General features: G+C 45.8%; 2 protein-coding genes across 2 annotated transcripts in view; both read left to right on the plus strand.

The window, feature by feature from the left end:
• The first annotated feature begins 12,799 nt into the window (after positions 1-12,799).
• LOC140418839 (uncharacterized) lies at positions 12,800-17,610 on the plus strand. Its single transcript, XM_072502476.1, has 2 exons — positions 12,800-13,356; positions 15,003-17,610. The coding sequence occupies exon 2, from the start codon at positions 15,171-15,173 to the stop codon at positions 16,455-16,457; it is 1,287 nt and encodes a 428-aa protein (XP_072358577.1). The 5' UTR covers positions 12,800-13,356; positions 15,003-15,170; the 3' UTR covers positions 16,458-17,610.
• A 4,188-nt stretch (positions 17,611-21,798) lies between these two features.
• The window catches only part of LOC140418840 (uncharacterized), a 37,069-nt gene continuing 31,197 nt past the window's right edge, over positions 21,799-27,670 (plus strand). Inside the window, exon 1 of the mRNA XM_072502478.1 lies at positions 21,799-21,906. The gene's annotated coding sequence lies outside the window, so the exon portion shown is untranslated. The remainder of the gene's footprint in view (positions 21,907-27,670) is intronic.

Raw genomic sequence — 27,670 nt, forward strand, 5'->3', positions numbered from 1 at the left:
TCGAACAGAGGCTGACAGGAGATCAAAGGGAGGGGGGTTCGATTCCGGCCTCGGGTGACTGTGTAGAGTTTGCACTTCCTCCCCACATCTGCGTGAGTTCCTTCCGGGTGCTCCAGTTTCCTCCCACAGTCCAAAGACGCACAGGTTAGGTGGATTGGCCATTCTAAAAGATTTCTACTGAGTGTCCAAAGGTTAGGTGGGGTTACGGGGATAGGGTGGAGGAGTGGTCCTGAGTGGGGTACCGGTTTGAAGGGTTAGTGCAGACTCGATGGGCCGAATGGCCTCCTTCTGCACTGTAGGGATTCTATGAAACAGAAAAATACTTGGATGAAATATAAAGAAATGGTGCAACAGTGTTCAGCACTCTCACTGTCCCTCTGGAACTGTGCGGGGGGGTGGGGGTGATGGTTTCTCTGATCTCTGAATGAAATGTTATTTTTAAAGTGAAGGGTGCCTGTACTGGAAAATCTGAGTACCACGTGCCAGCTTGAACCATTCTCCAATCAGTTCCAGCACAGCTCCCTCTACATTGCCCCATGAAACATTCCCAAGGCGGATACAAAATGGTGTTAGATACAGAGTAAATCTCCCTCGATGCTGTCCCCATCAAACACTCCCACAATAGGTATAGCACAAGGTTAGACACAGAGGAAATCCCCTTACACACTGTCCCCATCAAAAACTCCCAGGACAATTACAGCACGGGGTTAGATACGGAAGAAATCCCCATATACACTGACCTCATCAAACACTCTCGGACAGGTACAACACGGGGTTTGATACAGAGTAAAGCTCCAGTTACCCTCGGTCATCAAACACTGCCAGAGCAGATACACAGGCAGGTTAGCAAAACCATCCCTGGATGCCACGGCTAGGAGAGACAGAATGGAAGGTATTGGGAGCTGGGACTGTTAAAATTTCGTTTGGGGATTGCAGATTACCCACAACATGGAGTGGGGGAATGGGGTTAGATCAAGCTTAAAGTGCATCCAGGTAGATAAATCCCCGGAAACTGGTGAAATGTATCCCAGGAAATTGTGGGAGGCTAGGATGGAAATTGCGGGTTCCCTAGTAGAGATATTGAATCGTCGATAGCCACAGGTGAGGTGCCTGAAGATTGGAAGGTACCAAATGTTATGCCTTTGTTTAAGAAAGGCCAGAGGGAAAAGCCTGGGAATTACAGACAGGTGAGCCTCACGTTTGTGGTGGATAAGTTGTTAGAAGGCATTCTGAGAGAGGATCAACAGGCATTTAGAAAGACGAGGACTGATTAGGGACAGCCAACGTTGCTTTGCAAGTGGAAAATCATGAATCACAAATTTGATTGGGTTTTTTGAAGGGGGAACCAAGAAGGTAGATGAGGGCAGTGCAGTTGACACTGCGACAAGGACTTTAGCGAGGCCTTTGATAAGGTACCGCATGGTAGGTTGTTGCACAAGGTTAAATCTCACGGGATCCAGGGCGAGGTAGCCAATTGGATACAAAATTGGCTTGACGACAGAAGACAAAGAGTGGTTGTTGAGGGTTGTCTTTCAAACTGGAGGCCTGTGACCAGCGGTGTGCCTCAGGGATCAGTGCTGGGTCCACTGTTATTTATATTAATTATTTGGATGAGAATGTAGGAGGCAGGTCAGTACGTTTGCAGATGACACCATGATTGGTGGCACAGTGGACAGTGAAGGTTATCCAGTGGACAGTGAAGGTTATCCAGTGGACAGTGAAGGTTATCTAGGATTGCAACGGGACCTGAATCAATTGGGTCAGTGGGCCAATGAATGGCAGATGGAGTTTAATTTAGATAAGTAGGAGGTGATGCATTTTGTTAGATCAATTCGGGGCAAGACCTACTCAATTAATGGTCGGGAGTTGGGGAGAGTTATAGAACAAAAAGATCTAGGAGTACAGGTTCATAGCTCCTTGAAAGTAGAGTCACAGGTGGTGAAGAAGGCATTTCGCATACTTGGTTTTATTGGTCAGAACATTGAATATAGGAGTTGTGATGTCTTGCTGAAGTTGGACAAGACATTAGTAAGGCCACACACGGAGTACTGTGTACAGTTCTGGTTACCATATTATAGAAAAGATATTATTAAACCAGAAAGAGTGCAGAAGAGATTTACGAGGATGCTACCAGGACTTGATGGTTTGAGTTATAAGGAGAGGCTGGATAGACTAGGACATCCTTCTTGTCCTGTGCACAGGACCCTGGCTCTGACCTAACTAGTCCTGCCCTGCCCTTTATCATGTAATCCTTTGCCTTGTTTTCCCTCCAGATTTTTCCTCACTATCAAGTGTCTAATCATTTTTTGTGTCATAGGTTAACTTCTTATTGATGTTCCTACATTTACTTTCCAATCAATGATATAAACCAGGAATGAAGGATCCAGTACCGAATCCTTTGAAACCTGTACTGGAAACAGCCCTTTGATTTTCTCTATTCTTTATGGGATGTGAGTGTCAGGGGCAAACCAGCTTGGCTGCCCATTCCTAATTGACCTTAAACTGAGTGGCTTGCTGGGCAATTTCAGAGGGCAGTTCAGAGTTAAACACATTGCAATGGGTTGGCCAGACCAGGTAATGATGGCAGATTTCCTTCCCAGAGGCAACCACGGGGTGGTTTTTACAACAATCAACAATAATTTAATGTTCACACAGGGACTAGCTTTTAATTCCAGATTTATTCATTGAATTTGTTTCTTCCAGCTGCCATGGTGGAATTTGATCCATGTCCACAGAATGATAGCCAAGGCTTCTGAATTACTTGTCCTGTGATATTACCACAGTGTCACCATCTTCCAGTCACAAAAAAACACCCAACAATCGTCAATTAGCACTTCCTGCCATTGAGGCAATTTTAAATCCAATTCATAACTTTCTTTTGTTCTCATGATCTTTTAGTTTTCTGCCCAGTTTGCCATATGGCACCGTGTAGATAGAACATAGAACATAGAACAATACAGCGCAGTACAGGCCCTTCGGCCCACGATGTTGCACCGAAACAAAAGCCATCTAACCTACACTATGCCATTATCATCCATATGTTTATCCAATAAACTTTTAAATGCCCTCAATGTTGGCGAGTTCACTACTGTAGCAGGTAGGGCATTCCACGGCCTCACTACTCTTTGCATAAAGAACCTACCTCTGACCTCTGTCCTATATCTATTACCCCTCAGTTTAAAGTTATGTCCCCTCGTGCCAGCCATATCCATCCGCGGGAGAAGGCTCTCACTGTCCACCCTATCCAACCCCCTGATCATTTTGTATGCCTCTATTAAGTCTCCTCTTAACCTTCTTCTCTCCAACGAAAACAACCTCAAGTCCGTCAGCCTTTCCTCATAAGATTTTCCCTCCATACCAGGCAACATCCTGGTAAATCTCCTCTGCACCCGCTCCAAAGCCTCCACGTCCTTCCTATAATGCGGTGACCAGAACTGTACGCAATACTCCAAATGCGGCCGGACCAGAGTTCTGTACAGCTGCAACATGACCTCCCGACTCCGGAACTCAATCCCTCTACCAATAAAGGCCAACACTCCATAGGCCTTCTTCACAACCCTATCAACCTGGGTGGCAACTTTCAGGGATCTATGTACATGGACACCTAGATCCCTCTGCTCAGCCACACTTTCAAGAACTTTACCATTAGCCAAATATTCCGCATTCCTGTTATTCCTTCCAAAGTGAATCACCTCACACTTCTCTACATTAAACTCCATTTGCCACCTCTCAGCCCAGCTCTGCAGCTTATCTATATCCCTCTGTAACCTGCTACATCCTTCCACACTATCGACAACACCACCGACTTTAGTATCGTCTGCAAATTTACTCACCCACCCTTCTGCGCCTTCCTCTAGGTCATTGATAAAAATGACAAACAGCAACGGCCCCAGAACAGATCCTTGTGGTACTCCACTTGTGACTGTACTCCATTCTGAACATTTCCCATCAACCACCACCCTCTGTCTTCTTTCAGCTAGCCAATTTCTGATCCACATCTCTAAATCACCCTCAATCCCCAGCCTCCGTATTTTTTGCAATAGCCTACCGTGGGGAACCTTATCAAACGCTTTGCTGAAATCCATATACACCACATCAACTGCTCTACCCTCGTCTACCTGTTCAGTCACCTTCTCAAAGAACTCAATAAGGTTTGTGAGGCATGACCTACCCTTCACAAAGCCATGCTGACTATCCCTGATCATATTATTCCTATCTAGATGATTATAAATCTTGTCTCTTATAATCCCCTCCAAGACGTTACCCACTACAGACGTGAGGCTCACCGGTCTATAGTTGCCGGGGTTGTCTCTGCTCCCCTTTTTGAACAAAGGGACCACATTTGCTGTCCTCCAGTCCTCTGGCACTATTCCTGTAGCCAATGATGACATAAAAATCAAAGCCAAAGGTCCAGCAATCTCTTCCCTGGCCTCCCATAGAATCCTAGGATAAATCCCATCAGGTCCCGGGGACTTATCTATTTTCAGCCTGTCCAGAATTGCCAACACCTCTTCCCTACGTACCTCAATGCCATCTATTCTATTAGCCTGGGGCTCAGCATTCTCCTCCACAACATTATCTTTTTCCTGAGTGAATACTGACGAAAAATATTCATTTAGTATCTCGCCTATCTCTTCAGACTCCACACACAATTTCCCATCCCTGTCCTTGACTGGTCCTACTCTTTCCCTAGTCATTCGCTTATTCCTGACATACCTATAGAAAGCTTTTGGGTTTTCCTTGATCCTTCCTGCCAAATACTTCTCATGTCCCCTCCTTGCTCGTCTTAGCTCTCTCTTTAGATCCTTCCTCGCTACCTTGTAACTATCCATCGCCCCAACCGAAACTTCACACTTCATCTTCACATAGGCCTTCTTCTTCCTCTTAACAAGAGATTCCACTTCCTTGGTAAACCACGGTTCCCTCGCTCGACGCCTTCCTCCCTGTCTGACCGGTACATACTTATCAAGAACACGCAGTAGCTGATCCTTGAACAAGCCCCACTTATCCAGTGTGCCCAACACTTGCAGCCTACTTCTCCACCTTATCCCCCCCAAGTCACGTCTAATGGCATCATAATTGCCCTTCCCCCAGCTATAACTCTTGCCCTGCGGTGTATACTTATCCCTTTCCATCATTAACGTAAACGTCACCGAATTGTGGTCACTGTCCCCAAAGTGCTCTCCTACCTCCAAATCCAACACCTGGCCTGGTTCATTACCCAAAACCAAATCCAACGTGGCCTCGCCTCTTGTTGGCCTGTCAACATATTGTTTCAGGAAACCCTCCTGCACACACTGTACAAAAAACGACCCATCTATTGTACTCGAACTATATATTTTCCAGTCAATATTTGGAAAGTTAAAGTCTCCCATAATAACTACCCTGTTACTTTCGCTCATATCCAGAATCATCTTCGCCATCCTTTCCTCTACATCCCTAGAACTATTAGGATGTAGAGAGATTGTTTCCAGTTCTGAGACAATCCAAAATTTGGGGTCAGAAATGCATGAAAGTCACAGATAAATCTCATGGGAAATAAGGAGAAATGTGTTTACTCCGAGCGATTAGAATGTGGAACTCACTACCACAGGATGTGGTTGTGGCAAAAAGCTGAGATCCTTTCAAAAGGAAACTGGATGAATGCATGAGAGAGACAGGAATAGAAAGAGAGACTGAAAGACTGAGCTGAGTAGATGGGATGGGAGGAGAAACGTGTGGAGTACCAACACCCGCAGAAGCCAGTTGGGACAAGTGGCCTGTTTCTGTTCTGTGTATTCTCTGTAATTCCTCTAAACTTTTACAGGGTATTAGAAGACGAGAATTTACTGGCAGCGATCTGAAATGAATTATCAGGAACATTCAGAGTGACTCTCTTCATCAGGACCTGAATGTGGAAGGAGAAATGTTTGTCTGTTCTGTCTGTGGGAAAGATTTCAAAAATCAGTGACTGGAAAAGCACCGAGATACCCACACAGCCAAGTGAGAGTGTTCCAGTGAACTGAACTGACTGTGGAAAGAGCTTCAACCAGTTACACTGCTTGACAAAACATCACACCATTCACAGCAGGGAGAAATGTACACGTGTTCTGTGTGTGGACGAAGCTTCAACTGATCATTTAACCTAGAGAGACACAACAACACTGACACCATGGAGAAACCGTGGAAATGTGGGGACTGTGGGAAGGGATTCAGTTACCCATACCAGCTGGAAATTCATCGACGCAGTCACACTGGAGAGAGGTCATTCATCTGCTCTGTGTGTGGGAAGGGATTTGCAGAGTTATCCAAGCTCCCTATCCACATGCGAGTTCACACCGGGTAGAAGCCATTCCCCTGCTTGGTGTTTGGGAAGGAATTTGCACAATTATCCAGCCTGCTGATACATCAACGTGTTCATACTGATAAGAGACCTTTTAAATGTTCTGAGTGTGAGAAGAGTTTTAAAAGCAGAGGTGAGGTGCTGACACACCAGCGCAGCCACACGGGAGAGAGGCCATTCACCTGCTCCGTGTGTGGGAAGGGATTCAGTCAGTCATCCACCCTGCGGATACATCAGAGAGCTGACACTGGTGAAAAACCGTTCAGTTGCTCTATGTGTGGGAAGAGATTCACTCAGTCATCCAGTCTGGTGGAGCACCAAAGAGTTCACAGTGGGGAGAGGCCGTTCATCTGCTCTGTGTGCGGGAAGGGATTTACTCATTCATTCAACCTACTGAGACAGCAGCGAGTTCACACTGGGGAGAGGTCATTCATCTGTTCTGTGTGTGGGAAGGGATTCACTCGTTCATCCAACTTTGTGACACACCAGCGAGTTCAGAAGTGAGAGCAGGGGCTTGTTTCACTGTTGTTAATCACATCCAAATTGAAACATGTTTGTTCGGATAATTGAAGTTTGTTTTCCTGATTTTCATAGCCCAATAACTGAGCTGGTGTTTAATGTTTTCGATAAATGTCAAATTTGCTTCCAACACATTTTTGTAGATTTTTGTCTTTCCCTCCTGAGTGTTTAGAATCACCTGTCTGAAGCTCAAAGGACAATCGGAGGTAGAATCATGTGGCAGGAACAGAACTTCAGCCTGGACACAGTCCTTCAGGCTCCCACTGAGAGAATCACCGCTTTCTCATCTCTCTTCAGTGACAGTAAAGTCCCCACGTGGGTTAATCTTGTCAGATTTATGACTCAAACTAAATACAAATTCTCCAACTGCTGTTGTGGGATTGGAACTCACATCTCCAGAGCATTTTGTTTAGATTCCGCATTACTAATCCAATAACGTAACCACTCGGCTATCGTACCTTTCTTTATTTGGAGATCTGTTGTATAATCATAGCAGCAGTTAACAGGCTCCGCTGAGATCCTCTTAATTTAATAATAATAATCTTTATTCTCACAAGTAAGCTTACATTAACTCTGCAATGAAGTTACTGTGAAAATCCCCTAGTCGCCACATTCTGGAGCCTGTTCGGGTACACTGAGGGAGAATTCACAAGTTACCTAAAAGCACGTCTTTCAGGTCTTGTGGGAGGAAACTGGAGCACCCGGAGGGAACCCACGCAGACACTGAGAATTCGCAGACTCCACACAAATAGTGACCCAAGCCGGAATCGAACCTGGGACCCTGCGCTGTGAAGCAACAGTGCTAATCACTGTGCTACCATGCCACTCAGAGATTTAACCTCAACCCCACATTCCTGTCCCCCCCGAATAGCCTTTCACCCCCGTGTTGATTAAGAATCTCTCTAGCTCTGCCTTAAAAAATATTCAGAGACTATTGTTTCTGCTGCCTTTTGAGGATGAGTTCCAGAGATTCATGACCGTCTGAGAGAAACAAATTTTTCTAATCTCTGTAATAAATAAGCTACCTCCTTATTTTCAAACCCTGACCCCGAGTTCTAGATTCTCCGACACGAGGAAACATCCTCTCCACATCCACACTTTCAACGGCCCTCGGGATCTTAAAGGTTTCAATCAAGTTGCCTCTTACTCTTCTGAACTCTAGTAGATAACTTCCTCAACCTTTCCTCATAAGATGAGCCACCCTTTCCAGGTATTAGTCCAGTAAACTTTCTCAGAACTGCTTCTGATGCATTTACATATTTCCTTAAATAAGTAGACCAATACTGTACATAGTACTCCAGATGTGGCCTCACCAATTTGTTGTACAACTGAAGCATAATCTCCCTACTTTTGTAATCAATTCCCCTCACAATAAATGATGAAATTCAATGAGCTTTCCTATTCACTTGCTGTACTTCTATACCAGCCGTTTGTGATTCACACACAAGGACACCCAAATCCTTATGCACCCTAGAGCTTTTCAACTTCTCATCATGTAGATAAAAGCGTTTTTCAAATTCTTCCTGCCAAGCTGATCAATTTCACATTTTCTCAAATTATACTCCATTTGCCTGAGCTTTGCCCACTCACTTCACCTATCTATGTCCCTTTGTAGCCTCCTTATGTCCTTTTCACAATTTACTTTCCTCCCTATCTTTCTGTCATCAGCAAATTTAGCAACCATACCTTCAATCTCTTAAGTCTTTACCTAAATTATAATAAGTTGAGACCCTAGCACTGATCCCTGTCGCACACCACTTGTCACAACCTGTCAACTAGAAAAAGACCCATTCGCACCAACTCTGCTTCCTGATAGCTAGCCAATCTGCAATACATACCAATATGTTACGGCCTACACCATGAGCTTTTATTTCACACAATAACCTTTGATGTGGCACCTTATCAAATGCCTCCTGTAAATCTAAATACAGTGCATCCACCAGTTCCCCTTTATCCACAGTACATATAACTCCTGCAAAGAACTCCAATAAATTGGTTTCACATAATTTTCCTTTCACAAAACCATCTTGACTCTGCCTGATTGAATTTTTCCAAGTTTCCTGCTGTAACATATTTAGTAATGGCTTCTAACATTTTCACTCTGACAGATTTTTAGCTAACTGGCCTATAGTTCCTTGCTTCTGTCTCCCTTTTTGAATAAATTAGTTACATTTGCTATCTTGCAATCTAATGGGACCTTCCTCCAATCTCGGGAATATTGGAAAATTAAAACCAGTGCAATAACTATCTGATTAGTGACTTCTTTCAAGTCTTTACGGTGAGGTCTATCTGGACCAGGGGACTTTTAAGCCCACAGACCCAATAATTTGCCCAATACCACTTGCTTGGTTATTGTAATTTTGACGCGTTCCTCCCACCCTTCCATTTCATGATTTGCAGCTATTTCTGCAATATTACTTGTTCCTCAATTGTGAAGGTAGATGTAAAATACATGTTTAATTCATCCGCCATCGCCCTACTTTCCATTCCCCAGATGCACTTTCTAAAGCACCAATGTTCACTTTGTTAATTATTTTCTTATTTAAATATCTATAGAATTCCTATTGTCCATCTTTATATTTCTGGCTAACTTTCTCTCATACTCTAGTTTCTCCTTCCTTATAAATAGTTTCATCACTTTTTATGTTCTTTATATTCTTTCCAATCTTCTGACCTGCCACTTGTCTTTGTGCAAATATGTGCTTTTTCTTTCAGTTCAATATTGTCTTTAACTCCATTAGTGAACCACAGATGATGGGCCCTACCCTTGGAATTTTCTTTTTCATTTGAATGTGGCTATTCGGTATATTCTCAAATATCCTTTTGAATGTCTGCCACTAAACATCTGTTGATCCATCCCTTAAGCACATTTGCCAGTTCACTCTCACTAGCTCCAACTTCATGCCCTCAGAATTGCTCTTAATCAAGTTCAAAATACTCGTCTTGGACAAACTCTTCTCTCCCTGAAACTGAATGTAAAACTCAATCATGGGGTGGCATGGTGGTTAATAATAATAATCTTTCTTATCACAAGTAGGCTTACATTAACACTGCAATGAAGTTACTGTGAAAATCCCTGAGTTGCCACATTCTGCCGCCTGTTCGGGTACACAGAGGGAGAATTCAGAATGTTTAATTCACCTAACAAGCACTTCTTTCGGGACTTGGTGGAGGAAATAGGAGCACTCAGAGGAAACCCATACAGACACAGTGAGAATGTGCAGACTCTGCACAGACAGGTGACCAAAACCGGGATTCGAACCCGGGTGCTACCATGCTGCCGTGCGCTGCTGTTTCACGGCGCTGAGGACCCGGGTTTGATTCCGGACCCGGGTCTCATGTGGAGTTTGTACTTCTCCCCGTGTCTGCATGGGTCTCACCCCCACAACCCAAAATGATGTGCAGGAGAGTTGAATCCGATATGCTAAATTGCTCCTTAATTGAAAAAAAGAATACCCTCAATCCATGAGGGTATCAATTAATCCTATCTCATTGCACAATATCAGGTCTAGTATAGCCTGTCCTTTGGTTGGTTTCAGAATGTGCTGTTCTAGGAAACTATCCTGAAAACATTGTATAATCTCCTCATCTAAGGTACTTTTGCCATCTGATTTTTCCAATTTATATGTAGATTAAAATCTCCCTTGATTATTGCTGTACTTTTCTGACAAGCTCACATTATTTCTTCTTTTATACCCTGTCCTATTGCGTAGCTACAATTTGGAAGCATCACTCCCACAAGGAACATCGACCTTTATAATTTCTCACCTTGGCCCAAACTGCTTCTACATCCTGGTTTTCTGAATTTAGGTAATCCCTCTCTAATGTGCTAATAGCATCCTTAATAAACAGAGCCACCCTTCCATCTATTCCTAGCTTCTTATCATTCCTAAATCTCACCTCCCCTTCAATATTCAGGTCCCAAGCTATGTGATCCTGTAGCCATGTCTCTGTAATAGCTATCAGATCACACTTACTGCAAATAGGATTTAGTATCAGTTCATTCATTTTGGTTTGAATGCTACGTCCATTCAGACACAGAGCCTTAACTGTTGTCCTTTTATCATTTTTGTAGCATAAACATAGAATTTACGATGCAGAAGGAGGCCATTCGGCGTATCGAGTCTTTGCCGGCCCTCGGAAAGAGTACCCTACTTAAGCCCACACCTCCACCCCATCCCCATAAGCCCTCCTACCCTTTTTGGACACTAAAGGCAATTTAGCATGGCCAATCCATCTAACCTGCACATCTTTGGATTGTGGGAGGAAACCAGAGCACCCGGAGGAAACCCACGCAGACACGGGGAGAACGTGCAGACTCCACACAGACAGTGACCCAAGCCAGGAATCGAGCCTGGGACCCTGGAGCTATGAGGCAACTGTGCTAACCACTATGCAGTCGTGCCACTCATAGCATCTTGCCTTATCTGCTGAATCACTCTTAGATCTGTCCCTTGCTGTCACGGTCTGTTTACCATTTCCTATATTAGTACTTGTCTCTTGTCTTGTCTCTACCTTGGTGTGTGCTACCATTGGCCTCCGCTTTGTCAGTCAGACTCAGCCATGGGCAGTGGCTGTGCTGCTCCCCATAGTTGAAATGCTGGCAGCTCATTCTGTAGGATCACAAGCTCAGAATAACCACTTTTTAATGTACTAGAGGGCAATCAGCGACTCGGACTGAACCCAAACACATTCATACTGGTGAGAGGCTGTTCACCTGCTCTGTGTGAGAAGAGATTCAATTTGTCAACTCACAAACTGACCTGCCAATGCACAAGTGACTGCAAGGATTTGATTCTGCTGTTATTGCTGCTGACAATGCAGCATGCTTGCCTTCATCAGCCGGGGCAATGAGTACAGAAGTTGGAAAATCATGTTGCAGCTATATAAAATCTTGGTTAGCCCGCATTTGGAATATTGCGTGCAGTTCTGGTCACCATATTATCAGAAGGACGTGGAATCTTTGGAGAGAGTGCAAAGCAGGTTCACCAGAATGTTGCCTGATCTCGAGGGTGTTGGCAATGAGGAGAGGTTGAATAAACTAGGTTTGTTTTCACTGGAAAGACAGAGGCTGAGGGGAGACCTGATGGAGGTCTACAAAATTATGAGAGGCATCGACAGGATGGATAGTTGGAGGTTTTTTCTCAGGGTGCAGTGTCAATTACAAATGGGGCACAGGTTCAAGGTGAGAGGGGGAAGTTTAAGGGAGATGTGCGGGCTAAGCTTTTTACGAAGAGAGCGGTGGGTGCCTGGAACATGCTGTCAGAGGATTTGTTGGAAGCAGGCACATTAGCAACATTTAAGAGGCTTCTGGATGGGTACATGAATAGGCAGGAATTAGAGGGATAGGGTCCGAGTCAGGGCAGAAGGTTTTTTTTTTTAGTTAGGGCATCATGATCAGCACAGGCTTGGCGGCCGAAGGGCCTGTTCCTGTGCAGTGTGTTACTTTGTTCTTTGTAATCACATCTAGGACTGAATCATTTTCATTCTGACAATTCGCCTTTGCTTCTGTTGATAATCCCCATAACTGTTTTGAACCTCGTGTCTTTCCTACCTGATTGTTTAACTTCAACTATCTGGAGCTCAGAAAGGATAATCTGGGGAGGATCATACAGCAATAACTGAGCTTCAGGCTGGACAGTTCTTCACGGTCACACAGAGAGACGAACATGCACTTTGGTCTTTCTCATCTCTCTTCACTAACAGTGTGCGTTAACATAAAATAAATGTTTCCCGGCTTCTCTCTCTTTCCCAGCTCTTCGATATGGAACTGAAGACTCTTTTACAACTGTGCTCAGAGGCAGGAAGAAGAACAGAAAATGTCAGAAACAGGCTGTCAAATCAGGAGATTGGTGGACAACTGATTTGGTCCAGATGGAAAATAAAACGACGAAAGATAAATTGGTAACCAGGGTTTCACAATAATTGAACTCTGAAGAAGCCAGACGAACTCAAAACATTCCTTCAGTTTCTCTGGTCTTTTCCAGAATTTCCTATTTTTAATTCAAATTACTCACTTGACTGGTGAACAGAGGATCTTGCCCGTGATTTGTTACAGAACTCGCTGCTCCCTTAATCCTCTGACCTCTGAGTTCTCTTCCTGTTGGCTTCCAGGACAATCGATCAACAGTCGCCAACATTACACGTCAGATAAAGTTCAGGGGTTTGGAGGATGAAACAAAATGAGGCCTTGACTTATAACATTTTATTTTTCAATGACACACGATGTTTCTCTCTATGAATGGGTGAATCCACGAAAGCTCCACCCCCTGGAGCCTGCTTCCCGGAGCATGCGCGGCTGCAGGAAGCTGAGACGGGCATTAGCGCAGACTCAGTAACACCGAATATAAACAAATAGGGACCTCTAATGGCGGGGATTTTACCCAGCCTTCCCAGCGATGGTGAATGCCCTCTATCAGCTGGAGATCTGAACGCATGCGCGGTTCCTCCAGTGTTCCGAGCATACGCAGGCTCTGATGGTGATGGAGAGACGTCTGTTTGTCGCTCGGCAGCCGGTAAGAGGCAATAGCAGCGGCGGGAGGGGATTCTGCGACTGCGTAGTTCGGAAGAGATTTCATTAACACCCGGTGTAGGCGGCAAACCCCAAATAACAACCTGCAGCTCCCGCGTTTGAGGCGTCGGTGCTTTCCCCGGGACAGGCCCAGGTTAACGGCCGCCATCTTTTTCCAGCGGGGAGCAGAGCGCAGGCGCGGGTTTCTTGGTGACGTAACAATGAAGGGCAGGACGCTGGGAAGTGGAGGGTCAGAGGGAGCTTGTCCACAGATCCTGAGGCAGCAGCACAGGGACATCAGCTGCTTCAGAAGGCAGATGGGATACTTGTCTTTATTAGCCAAGATGTGGAGATGCCGGCGTTGGACTGTCTTGGTGTGTTGGGTAAGCTGGGTCTGCGAGGACTGTGTTTACTGCAGCAATGAGAGAGACAGGCTTCCAACACTTGAAGACATGCAACTCGATTTTATTGAACTCTTAGACATCATCCATACGTTAACTGTGGGTTGACACTATGCTGACTTGACTGGAGACCTAAGACTAACCTGACCAGACTATCTTACTACCACATGGTGTATGTTCTAGTTGCTGCTCACGGCTCTGACTGTCTCAAAGGCTGGATCCCCAGAAAGCGGGAAAGCTAGTGCCCTCTAGCTTTATAGTGCTCGTGTCCTGTCTGGTGATTGGCTGCTGTGTTCTGTGTGTTCACTGGTCATCCTGTGTGTCAATCACTGCCTGTCTGTGCACCATCATATACCTGTGTGTATATTGTGACAAGTCTCACAACACCAGGTTAAAGTCCAACAGGTTTGTTTCGAATCACTAGCTTTCGGAGCACAGCTCCTTCATCAGGGGAGTCCCGATTAGCCGAAGCATAGAATGATGTGGAGATGCCGGCGTTGGACTGGGGTGAGCACAGTAAGAAGTCTTAATATAGACAAATTCAAAGATGCAAGACAATGCTCAGAATGCGAGCATTTGCAGTTAATTAAGTGTTTACAGATCGAGAGATAGGGGTAACCCCAGGTTAAAGAGGTGTGAATTGTCTCAAGCCAGGACAGTTGGTAAGATTTTGCAAGCCCAGGCCAGATGGTGGGGAGTGAATGTAATACGACATGAATCCCAGGTCCTGGTTCTTGATTAATAAGGGGCTCTTGGGTTATGGGGAGAAGACAGGAGAATGGGGGGGTGGGGTGAGAAGACAGGAGAATGGGGATGAGAAAAATATCAGCCATGATTGCATCACGGAGCAGACTTGTTGGGTCGAGTAGCCTAATCCTGCTCCTATGTCTTGTGGTCTTGATATGGAATAGCATGCATGACTTTGGACCAAGTCCTAAAACTGGCATTAGAATAGATGGTGTTTGATGGTCAGCACAGTCACAATGGGCGTCTTTTTGTGCTGTAAAACTCTATGGTTTCAGCGCAGGAAGGAGCAAAAAATGCAGGATGGGGTTTTAAAACTTCGGTGCAACAAGTGAGGAAGAAATGGTCCACAGAAACTAGAATTGTCCGTTCTGAATTTCTGTCTGTACTGACGTGATGATTTTTGTGAAATCCTGATTTGTCTCAGAACTAAAAGGATTCTAACTTCAGGGTGACTACCTCCTTCTGTGCTGTGACTTTGTCTCATTCTATTCTTTTATAACAGGATCTGGAAGCATTCACTCCGGAGTGAAAGAGTCCAGTATATTGACTGTGGAAAGAGGTTTCTCTGGTTGCAAAGCCGGACAGTGGAGAGAAAACAAACACGTGTTGGGTGTGTGGACGAAGCTTCAACTGATCATCCAACCCAGAGAGACACCAGGACATCGGCACCATGGAGAAACCGTGGAAATGTGGGGACTGTGGGAAGGGATTCAATTATCCATCCCGACTGGAAGTCCATCGACGCAGTCACACTGTGGCTGGCACGATGGAGAAACCATGGAAATGTGAGGAATGTGGGAAGGGATTCAATTATCCATCCTTGCTGGAACTTCACCGACGCAGTCACACGGGAGAGAAACCCTGGAAATGTGAGGACTGTGGGAAAGGATTCAATTATCCATCCCTGCTGGAAATTCACCAACGCAGTCACACGGGAGAGAAACCCTGGAAATGTGAGGAATGTGGGAAAGGATTCAATCATGCCTCCTTGTTGGAAAACCATCGACGCAGTCTTACTGGGGAGACAATATGGAAATGTGAGAAATGTGGGAAAGGTTTCAATTATCCATCCCTGCTGGAATACCATCACTGCAGCCACACTGGGGGAGGGACCATGGAGAAACTGTGGAAATGTGAGGACTGTGGCAAAGGATTTAATTTCACATGTCTGCTGGAAATCCATCGACGCAGTCACACTCGGGAGAAGCCATTCACCTGTTCTGAATGTGGGAAGGGATTTAATAAGTCAACCACCCTGCTGAGACACCAGCGAAATCACACTGAGGAGAAGTCCTTCAGCTGCACTGACTGTGGAAAGAGTTTCAGGCAGTTAACCAACCTCACTGCACACCAGCGGGTTCACACCGGGGAGAGACCATTCAGCTGCCTCGTGTGTGGGAAGAGATTTACTGAGTCCTCCACCCTGCTGATACACCAACGCACTCACACTGGGGAGAAGCCATTCAGCTGCACTTACTGTGGAAAGAGGTTTAGTCAGTCTTCCGACCTCACTAGACACCAGCGAATTCACACTGGAGAGACACCATTCATCTGCTCCGTGTGTGGGAAGAGATTCACTCATTCATCTGGCCTCTGGTCACACCGGCGAGTTCACACCGAGGAGAAACCATTCAGCTGCACCTCCTGTGGAAAGAGATTCAGGCAGCCTTCTGTCCTCACTGCACATCAACGCATTCACACTGGGGAGAGACCGTTCATCTGCTCTGTCTGTGGGAAAGGATTCACTCATTCATCCGGCCTTTGGTCACACCGGCGAGTTCACACTGAGGAGAGACCATTCACCTGCTCCCAGTGTGGGAAGGGATTCACTCAATGCTCTCACCTGCTGACACACCAGCGAGTTCACACTGGGGATAGACCGTTCACCTGCTCGGTGAGTGGGAAGGGATTCACTCAGTCACAACACCTACTGTCACATCAGCAAGTTCACAAGTGACAGCAGTCGTTGAATTCTGCTGTAACTGCTGCTGTTAATTACGTCAATAATTGGTCATCTGAGTCTATTTGGTTTGTTTCTGCTGATATTAAGAATAACTGACTGGAGTTTAATATTCTGGACAAGCCACTGATTTTGAGGATCACAGTCCCCCTTTTTAAAAGCACCATCTGTGAATTTTCCGCTTAATTCAAGAACCCATGTCACGAGTAGGCTTCAATAAAGTTACTGTGAAAAGCCCCTAGTCGCCACATTCCGGCGCCTGTTCAGGGAGGCTGGTACGGGAATCGAACCATGCTGCTGGCCTGTCTTGGTCTGCTTTAAAAGCCAGCGATTTGGCCAATGTGCTAAACCAGCCCCTGGGAAGTGGTAGCACAGGCAGTACTGCTTATAATTCATTCACGAAAGGTGTAGTGTCAGAGGACTGGTGGATCACTAATGTAATTCCTGTATTTAAGAAGGGGACAGACCATGCCCAGGGATGGTACACCAGTCAGCTTCACATCAGCAAATAATACAATTCTGACTAAAATAGAGAATATAAGAACATCTAGAAAAAATAAATATAACAATGAACAGTCAGTGTGGATTTCAGAAGGGAAAATCTTGCCTGACCAATCTTCTTGAATGTTTTGATGTGATAACAGAGAGCATAGACAATGGTAATGCAGTCAATGTTATTTATCTGGATTTTCAAAAGGCCATTGATAAGATTACCTACGGGAGAATAATGGACATGGTTTGAGAATGTGTTGGGACAAATGATAGACTGGATTGCCAGCTGGCTTCAAGACAGAAAGGAGAGAGTGGGAGTAAAGGGGAGTTATTCAGAGTGACAGAAGGTGGGAAGTGATGTTCCACAAGGATCAGTGCTGGGACCATGGCTGTTCACAATTTCCATTCACCACTTGGACTTTGAAATCCAATACACAATCTCTAAACTGGGAAGATAGAATCGAGGAGAACTGCAATAAATTACACGAGGACATTTCAAAACTTGCTGAATAGACAAATAATTGACAACTGAAGTAGAACATGGAAAAATGTGAGGTTGTGCATTTTGGTAGGAATAGGGAGGTCACTTACGTGGAAGTTGTGAGTGTTGATGTTGGAGAGAAACAGAGGTCTCCGAGCAATAAAGAAATTAAACCAAGCACGGAGCGTTAATGTCGGAGGGTTAGAAATAAAAAGAAGGAAGTTATGATAATCCTTTGGGACCTTGGTTACACCGTACGTAGAGTACAGGCTGTGGTTCTGTCCAGCCTACATCTTAGGCAACCTTCCATCTTGTGAGATGACAGTTTGCATCTTAAGGTTTCAGCTCTGTTTTAACCATTGCCTGGGATAGTTCAGGAGCCTTTCTGTGGCAAGACAAAACCTGACACATTTGCTGCAGATGAAGACATTGGGCTGAGAAGGTGCTGGATTTTCTGGATCCTCTCCTCAGCAAACTGAACTTTCCATTTCTCTGGTCCCCACATTATAAGATGGAGACACTGGAGAGGGAACAGAGAAGATTCACAAGGATGATACCAGAAATGTGTGAGCTTATAAATCAGGAAAGTATTGAGAGGCAGGTCCTCTTTACTCCTGGTAAATGAAGACTGAGGGGGTGACCAAATGGAGGTGTATAAAATGATGAAAGGTTTTGATAGCGAGGATTCACAGAGAATGTTTCCTCTTGTGGGGAAGAGCAAAACCAGAGACCACGATATACGATAGTCATCAAGAAACCCAATAGGAAATTCAGAAAACACTTTCACCCAGAGAATGGTGAGAATGAGCTCAAACTGGAGGCCTGTGACCAGTGGTGTGCCTCAGGGATCAGTGCTGGGTCCATTGTTATTTGTTACTAATAATGATTTGATGAGAATGTAGGAGGCACTGTTAGTACATTTGTAGATGACACCAAGATTGGTGGCATAGTGAACAGTGAAGAAGGTTATCTAGGATTGCATTGGGATCTTGATCAATTGGGATAGTGGGTAGATGAATGGCGGATGGAGTTTAATTTAGATGAATGTGTGGTGATGCATTTTGGTAGATCGAATCGGGGCAGGACCTACTCAGTTAATGGTAGAGAATTGGGGAGAGTTATGGAACAAAGAGATCTAAGAGTACCGGCTCATAGCTCCTTGAAAGTGGAGTCATGGGTGGACAAGATGGTGAAGAAGGCATTCAGCATTCTTGGTTTCATTGGTCAGAACATTGAATACAGGAGTTGGGACGTCTTGCTGAAGTTGTACAAGACATTAGTAAGGCCACCTTGGAGCACTGTCTACAGTTCTGGTCCTATTATAGAAAGGATATTATTAAAATTGAAAGAGCGCAGAAATGATTTACTCAGATGCTACCAGGGCTTGATGGTTTGAGTTAAGAGGAGAGGCTGGATAGACTGGGACTCTTTTCCCTGGAGTGTCAGAGGCTTAGGGGTGAACTTATGTAGGTCTATAAAATAATGAGGGACATTAAGGTCAATATCTTTTCCCAAAGATAGGGGAGTTTAAAACTAGAGGGCATAGGTTGAAGGTGAGAGGGGAGAGATACAAAAGGGTCCGGAGGGGCAATTCTTTCACAGGGAGGGTGGTGAGTGTCTGGAATGTGCTGCCAGAGGTAGTAGTAGAGGTGGATACAATTTTGTCTTTTAAAAAACATTTAGACAGTTATATGGGTAATATGGGCATCGAGGTATATGGACCAAATGCAGACAATTGGAACTCTCTTGGGGGTAAGAATTGGGTGGCATGGACAAGTTAGGCCGAAAGGCCTGTTTCCATGCTGTAAACTTCTATTACTCTATCAAAGGGAGTGGGTGAAGCGAATAGTATCCATGTATTTATAGGGAGGCTGGACAACGTGTATGTATGGGAGAAGCAAAGTTGGGAGGAGGCTCAAATAGAACTCAAACACCAGTACAAACTGGGTGGGCCGAATGGCCAGTCTCTGTACTGTATATCCTGTGTATCCCATTCAAGGTTGAAACTGATCATCCATCCTGGAAAGACACAAGGATAGCTGCAACAGGGAGAAACTTAGAAATTTTGTGACTGTAGGAAAGGATTCAGTTCTCCATACCAGCTGGGAACTCATTGACACATAGAACATAGAAAATACAGCACAGAACAGGCCCTTCGGCCCACGATGTTGTGCCGAACCTTTGTCCTAGATTAATCATAGATTATCATTGAATTTACAGTGCAGAAGGAGGCCATTCGGCCCTTTGAGTCTGCACCGGCTCTTGGAAAGAGCACCCTACCCAAACTCAACACCTCCACCCAACACCAAGGGCAATTTGGACATTAAGGGCAATTTATCATTGGCCAATTCACCTAACCGGCACATCTTTGGACTGTGGGAGGAAACCGGAGCACCCGGAGGAAACCCACGCAGACACGGGGAGGATGTGCAGACTCCGCACAGACAATGACCCAATCCGGAATCGAACCTGGGACCATGGAGCTGTGAAGCAATTGTGCTATGCACAATGCTACCGTGCTGCCCTTAAGAACAAATAAATCTACACTATATCATTTTACCGTAATCCATGTACCTATCCAATAGCTGCTTGAAGGTCCCTAATGTTTCCGACTCAACTACTTCCACAGGCAGTGCATTCCATGCCCCCACTACTCTCTGGGTAAAGAACCTACCTCTGATATCCCTCTTATATCTTCCACCTTTCACCTTAAATTTATGTCCCCTTGTAATGGTGTGTTCCACCCGGGGAAAAAGTCTCTGACTGTCTACTCTATCTATTCCCCTGATCATCTTATAAACCTCTATCAAGTCGCCCCTCATCCTTCTCCGCTCTAATGAGACACCGCCACACCAGGGAGAGACCGTTCACCTGCTCGGTGTGCGTGGGAAGAAATTCACTGAATTGTCCAGCTTCCAGAAACACCAGCATATTTAAGTGTCCGCACTGTGTGAAAACTTTTAAAGCGATAAATATCTGATGAAATACCAACTCACACAGGAGAGAAACCATTCATTGCACTGTGTAGGAAGGGATTCACTCAGTCACTTAACCTGCTGACACACCAGCGAGTTCCCAACTGGCTGTATTGGGTGGCCACCAGCATCGCTGGTCATCGGCACATTGCTGATGTGGGAGCTCCCAGGCCTTCTGCATTGCAACAGTGACTCACCTTCAACAGCATTTCATTTTATAAAGGTTTTGGGACTTCCTGAGGTTCAATATATATATTTTTTCAATGTCACCTGATGTACTTCACAAAAATCACACTGTTTCAGATGTAAAATGTTCAGAGACAGGGAAAGGAGTGTGAGTGGACACAACTTCCTCCAATATCGGAGGTTAGGCTTTGTCCTCTGTACTGTCGCTGAACACTGGAACATTTGTTTTGTGTGGATTTCCTTTTTTTTTTAGTCCTGGGGGTGGGGGGTGAGGGGGGGGGGGGTTGCTGATTGGAGTTTACAGCCGTTTCAGGGCAGTTAAAAGTCGACCACATAGCTTTAGGTCGGAAGTCGCATGTAGGCCAGACCAGGGTTTTTACGACAATTCATGTTAATTTCATGGTCACCATTATTGAGGATTTTATTAATGGAATTTAAATTCCACCAATCCATATTGGGATTTAAGCCTATGTTCCAGAATATTTATCTGGGCCTCTGGACTACTAGTCCAGTGACATAATCACTACCCCTCCATCTCTCTGTATCCTAACTCACAGTTAGTCCCATTCACTGATCTACATTGGTTCACGGTCCAACAATGCATCGATTTTTTTTTTACAATTCTCAGATTTTTTTTCAAATCCCTGCCTGATGTCGTTCCTCCCTCTCTATGTAATCACCTCCTGCCCGCCATCCCACCCAGATCGTTCTGCTCCTCCAACTCTGGACCTCACAGATCCCCGATTTTCATCACTCTCAAGTTTGATAAGGTGGGTCTTCATGAATAACCTCAGCAGGCACGGGAATTGAACCCACGCTGTTGGCGACGCTCCACAGCACGAACCAGCCAACTGAGTTGACTGACACCTAACCCTCAAATAATCCCGACTGTTTGTTCTGAAGGAATCCATTTCAGTAACAAATGTTGAAATGTTTGCTCCACACCCACAGGGTTTCATCTGTTTAAAGCCACAAACAGAAAAGTCCAGTTTTCTCCTGGGGTTTGAGACAAATCAGCTTCATAATGATGCAGAGTTTCAGCCAATTAGAGGGTCCGGGATCAGCCCCGCCCCTCATTCACTCCGATTAGTTGGAGGACCAATCGCCATATTCGCTCCTCCAGACCCGCTATTGGTCCGGAGTTTCCGTCAATCATTCCCCGGGCATTGTGAGCTGTCAGTGGGTGGGGCGGGTTCAGTGGATCAGAGTCCAGGATCTTTCCGGCCGCCTTTGGAACCCAACTCAGAAAAAGCTCAACAATCTATTGTTTCAAGAAATCAACTTGCTGGAGTGGAGACATAGGTGAACATTGGTAAGTAAATGTGTTGCATTTCAAACAAGGAAACGTGGGAGTGAGAGCAGTTCTTGACGGGCCATATTTCACACATTGATGGAAACGTGGGCGAGCAGTTCTTAAAGATACAGACACAATTTTCAATCGTCATGGTTAAAAGGACCTCGTTTTCTTTACATGGTGCGTCGCATCAGGTGAGGTCAACTCCAGATTCCGATATCAGAGCCCCAGCATCAATTGGCTGGAGAATTGAGCTTTTGTAATACTGAGCACTTGGACAAGAGGCTGGAGTAGAACTAGTGACCAGTGAATGTAGAACTGAACCCAGTCAGAGTCAGCATTTAATTTTTCTGGAAAGAGTTCAGAAGAAATTCACCAGGATGTTGCCTGGGCTGGAGCGGTTCAGGGTGGCTGGATAGGCTGGGATTGATTTCTTTGGAGCAAAGAAAGCTGAAGGGGAACATAGTATCATAGAATTCACAGTGCAGAAGTAGGCCATTCGGCCCATCGAGTCGGCCCTTGGAAAGAGCACGCTGTAAAAGTCTGACAATGATACCGTGAAGAAGGAGAGAAAGGATCCAGGAAGCCCTGGTGAAACAGTTTGTGCAGTTTGATTCAGGATAAAAACAGGAACAGTGTTCAAAAACAACTGATAAGGAGGAAATAAGTCAAATCCCACAGGTCGGATATAGTGTAATGTGTTCAAAAACAAAACTGCATTGACTGAAGCCATTGGAAAAACAAACAGGACATGTCTGAACATACAGGAAATTGGTTCAGGGGCTGCAGCTAGTTTAACAATCTCAGGAAGTGGATTGATACACAGAGCAGTCTCTCTGATTGACAAGAAACTCAGCTCCTGAGTTTGCTCTATTCAGCAAGACCCAAATAAAAATACAATATTGCAGAATTGTAAGAATCATAGTACAGTAAAAAAAATGGTCATTCGGCCCATCGATTCTGTACTATCTCTTTAGAAAACCAATCCAGTTTGTCCAATTTTCCCATTTCCCTGCATTTGTTGCTGCTTTGAGTTTTTAATCTAATTCCCTTTTGATGGTTATTATTGAATCTGTATCCACCACCCGATCTGGCTGTGTATTCGAAATTCTAACAAAATTCTGCCCTTCTTTGGATTATTTCTCCTCATTCTTCCACCCAGGGTAGATCACCTCCCAATTTGCTGTGTTGAATTTCATCTGCGGTGAGCTCACCCATTCAACCATTCTGCTTCTGTCCTACTCAAATCTCTCACTCTCTTCCTCACTGTTTCCGATGCTTTCAACTTTTGTGTCTTCTAAAAATATTCATATAGTTCCTGTAACCTCTAATCCCAGTCAGAAGGACGACATGGTGGGACAGTGGTTAGCATGATTGCCTCACAGAGCCAGGGATCCGGCTTCAATTCAGGCTTTGGTTGACTCGCCGGGTTTGCACTTTCTCCCCGTGTCTGCATGGGTTTCCTCTGTGTGCTCGGTTTCCTCCCACAGTCCAAAAATGAGCAGGTTAGGTGGATTGACCATGTTAAATTGCTCCTTCGTGTCCAAAAATATGCAGGTTAGGTGGATTGACCATGTTAAATTGCTCCTTTGTGTTCAAAAATATGCAGGTTAGATGGGGTTACAGGGGTAGGGTGGGGAAGAGGGCTAAGGTAGGGTGCTCCTTCAAAGGATCAGTGCAGACTCAATGGACTGAATGGCCTCCTTCTGCATTGTAAGGTTTCTATGGATATTGATTTTATGGAAGTCAGTGATATAGAATCAAAAAGAGCAGTGATCCTGATACTTGAGCAGTGATCCTGATACTTAACCATAGCGAGGTCCACTGTATCCTTTACTCCTTCATGAAAAACAACCATTCACCACAGCTCTGATTTCATCCCATGGCTTATTTTGTATCCATGCTTCTGCTGACAATTTAATCCTGTGGGCTTCAAGTTTGCTACATACTTAATAAATGGTACTTGATCTAATATTCACATACACAACATAAACTGCAATAAAACCAGAAATTGCTGGAAAGGTATAGCAGGTCTAGATTCACCTGTGGAGAGAGAAACAGAGTTAACGTTTTGAATCCATCTGACTCTTCTTCAGAATGACAATGCTATCATCCAGTCTCTCTGTTGACATAATCCAAAAACGCAATCAAGATTTTTTTCAACAAGGGGCAGCACGCTGGCACACTGGTTAGCACTGCTGCCTCATGGCGCCAAGGTCCTAGGTTCAATTCCGGCCCTGGGTCACTGTCCGTGTGGAGTTTGCACATTCTCCCCGTGTTTGCATGGGTTTCGCACCCACAATCCAAAGGTGTGCAGGGTAGGTGGATTGGCCATGCTAAATTGCCCCTTAATTGGAAAAAATAAATTGGGTACTCTAGATTTAAAAATAATTTTTCAAAATAACTTTTTTTTAAAAAAATATATTTTATTGAAATGTTTTTCCCTGAGCAACATTTTTCCCGCTTACAAAACAAGCGAAACGATAACAGTAACAAAACAGAAATTTTTAACAATAATAATAATAATATACAAGTAACAAAACCTCGTACTCTATTGACCTATACTCAACTGAGCCTCCTCCCCCCCTCCCCCACCCCTCCCCCCCCCCCCCCCTGGGTTGCTGCTGCTGGTCATCCATCTTCCCTCTAACGTTCCCCTAGGTAGTCGAGAAATGGCTGCCACCGCCTGGTGAACCCTTGAGCCGATCCTCTCAGGGCAAACTTTATCTGCTCCAGTTTAATAAACCCCGCCATATCGTTTACCCAGGCCTCCAGTCCGGGGGATTTCGCCTCCTTCCACATGAGTAGGATCCTGCGCCGGGCTACAAGGGACGCAAAGGCCACGACATCGGCCTCTTTCGCCTCCTGCACTCCCGGCTCTTCCGCAACTCCAAATAGAGCTAACCCCCAGCCTGGTTTGACCCGGGCCTTCACCACCTGCGAAATCACTCCCGTCACTCCCTTCCAATACCCTTCCAGTGCCGGGCATGCCCAAAACATATGTGCGTGGTTTGCCGGGCTCCCGCCACACCTCCCACATTTGTCCTCCACTCCAAAGAACCTGCTCAATCTTGCCCCCGTTATGTGTGCTCTATGTAGCACCTTAAATTGAATCAGGCTAAGCCTGGCGCATGAGGAAGAGGAATTTACCCTGCTTAGGGCATCAGCCCACATACCCTCCTCTATCTCCTCCCCTAATTCTTCTTCCCACTTTCTTTTTAGTTCGCCCACCGACTCCTCCCCCTCTTCCCTCATCTCACTATAAATCTCTGACACCTTGCCCTCTCCGACCCACACCCCTGAAAGCACCCTGTCCTGTATCCCCTGTGTCGGGAGCCGCGGAAATTCCCTCACATGTTGTCTAGTAAATGCCCTCACCTGCATATATCTCAAGAAATTCCCCCGGGGTAACTTATACTTTTCCTCCAGTGCTCCCAAGCTCGCAAAAGTCCCATCTATGAATAAATCTCCCACCTTCCTAATTCCCAACTGGTTCCAGCTTTGAAATCCTCCATCCATTCTTCCTGGAGCGAACCTATGGCTGTTCCTGATAGGGGACCCCACCAGGGCTCGCCGCACCCCTCTCTGTCGCCTTCACTGTCCCCATATGTTCAGTGTTGCCGCCACCACCGGGTTCATGGTGTACTTTTTCGGTGAGAACGGTAGCGGCGCCGTCACCAGCGCCTCTAGACTCGTCCCTTTACAGGACCTTCTCTCCAGCCTTTTCCACGCCGCTCCCTCACCCTCCATCATCCATCTACGTATCATTGCCACATTGGCGGCCCAATAATAATCTCCCAAGTTCGGTAGTGCCAGTCCTCCTCTGTCCCTACTGCGCTGAAGGAACCCCCTCCTTACTCTCGGAACTTTCCCTCCCCACACAAAGCTCGTAATGCTCCTATCTTTTATTAAAAAAGGTCCTGGTGATTAAAATAGGGAGACATTGAAATACAAATAAGAACCTCGGGAGGACCATCATCTTAATTGCTTGCACCCTGCCCGCCAGCGATAAAGGCTGCATGTCCCACCTCTTAAAGTCCTCCTCCATTTGTTCTACCAGCCGTGTCAGATTAAGTCTGTGCAAGGTTCCCCAGCTCCTACCGATCTGAATCCCCAAGTATCGGAAGTTTCTTTCCACTTTCCTTAGCGGTAAGCCTTCTATCTCTCTACTCTGGTCCCCTGGATGTATCACATATAATTCACTCTTCCCCATGTTTAACCTATACCCCGAAAATTCCCCGAACCTCCTCAAGATTTGCATAACCTCTATCATCCCCCCCCCCGCTGGGTCCGACACGTATAGCAATAGGTCATCCGCGTATAACGAGACTCGGTGTTCTTCTCCCCCTCTAGTCACCCCTCTCCATTTCCTGGAGTCTCTCAGCGCCATGGCCAGAGGTTCAATTGCCAGCGCAAACAACAATGGAGACAGCGGGCATCCCTGTCTTGTTCCCCTATATAATCGGAAATACTCCGATCTATGTCGACCTGTAACTACGCTTGCCGTCAGTGCCCTATAAAGTAGTCTAACCCAGCGAATAAATCCGTTCCCAAACCCAAACCTCCTTAACACTTCCCATAAATACTCCCACTCCACCCTATCAAATGCCTTCTCTGCGTCCATTGCCGCCACGATCTCTGCCTCCCCCTCCACTGAGGGCATCATTATCACCCCTAATAGCCGTCGCACGTTAACATTCAATTGTCTCCCTTTTATGAACCCTGTCTGGTCTTCGTGCACCACCCCTGGGACACAGTACTCTATCCTCGATGCCAGCACCTTTGCTAGCAGTTTGGCGTCCACGTTCAATAGTGAAATAGGTCTACAGGACCCACACTGCATCGGATCTTTGTCCCTCTTCAAAATTAGCGATATCGTCGCCTCCGACATTGTTGGGGGTAGTGTCCCCCCTTCCCTGGCCTCATTGAACGTCCTCGCCAACAACGGGGCCAACAAGTCCACATATTTTCTGTAGAATTCCACCGGGAACCCGTCCGGCCCCGGGGCCTTCCCTGCTTGCATGCTTCCCAGTCCCTTAATAACCTCGTCGACCTCAATCGGCGCCCCCAGGCCTGCCACCGCCTGCTCCTCCACTTTCGGGAACCTCAACTGGTCCAGGAACTGCCGCATCCCCTCCTCTCCCTCTGGGGGCTGAGACCTATACAGTTCTTCATAAAAGGTCTTAAACACCTCATTTATCTTTCCTGCCCTTCGCACAGTGTCTCCCCTTTCATCCCTAATTCCTCCTATCTCCCTCGCTGCTGCCCTCTTTCGCAGTTGGTGCGCCAACAGGCGACTAGCCTTTTCCCCATATTCATACCTCCTCCCCTGTGCCTTCCTCCACAGTACCTCCGCCTTTCTGGTGGTCAGAAGGTCAAACTCGGTCTTGAGTCGTCTCCTCTCCCTGTACAGCTCCTCCTCCGGGGTCTCTGCAAATCCCCTGTCCACCCTTAAAATCTCCCCCAGTAATCTATCCCTTTCCTTGGCCTCTGTTTTCCTTTTGTGGGCCCCAATAGAAATCAGCTCTCCTCTGACCACCACTTTTAGTGCTTCCCAGACCATTCCCACAGGGACCTCGCCGTCGTCATTGACCTCCAGGTATCTCTCGATACACCCCCTCACTCTTGCACACACTCCCTCATCCGCCATCAGTCCCACATCTAATCGCCAGAGTGTTCTCTGCTCCCTGTCCTCTCCTACTTCCAGATCCACCCAATGTGGGGCATGATCCGAAACCGCTATGGCTGAGTATTCAGCTTCTTCCACCCTAGAGATCAACGA

This window comes from Scyliorhinus torazame, chromosome 5, assembly GCF_047496885.1.
Source record: "Scyliorhinus torazame isolate Kashiwa2021f chromosome 5, sScyTor2.1, whole genome shotgun sequence".
Taxonomy (NCBI): domain Eukaryota; kingdom Metazoa; phylum Chordata; class Chondrichthyes; order Carcharhiniformes; family Scyliorhinidae; genus Scyliorhinus; species Scyliorhinus torazame.

Bases quoted from the DNA above. Each gene is read 5' to 3' on its own strand.
- LOC140418839 (XM_072502476.1), top strand. From the start codon at position 15,171: ATGGAGAAACCGTGGAAATGTGGGGACTGTGGGAAGGGATTCAATTAT.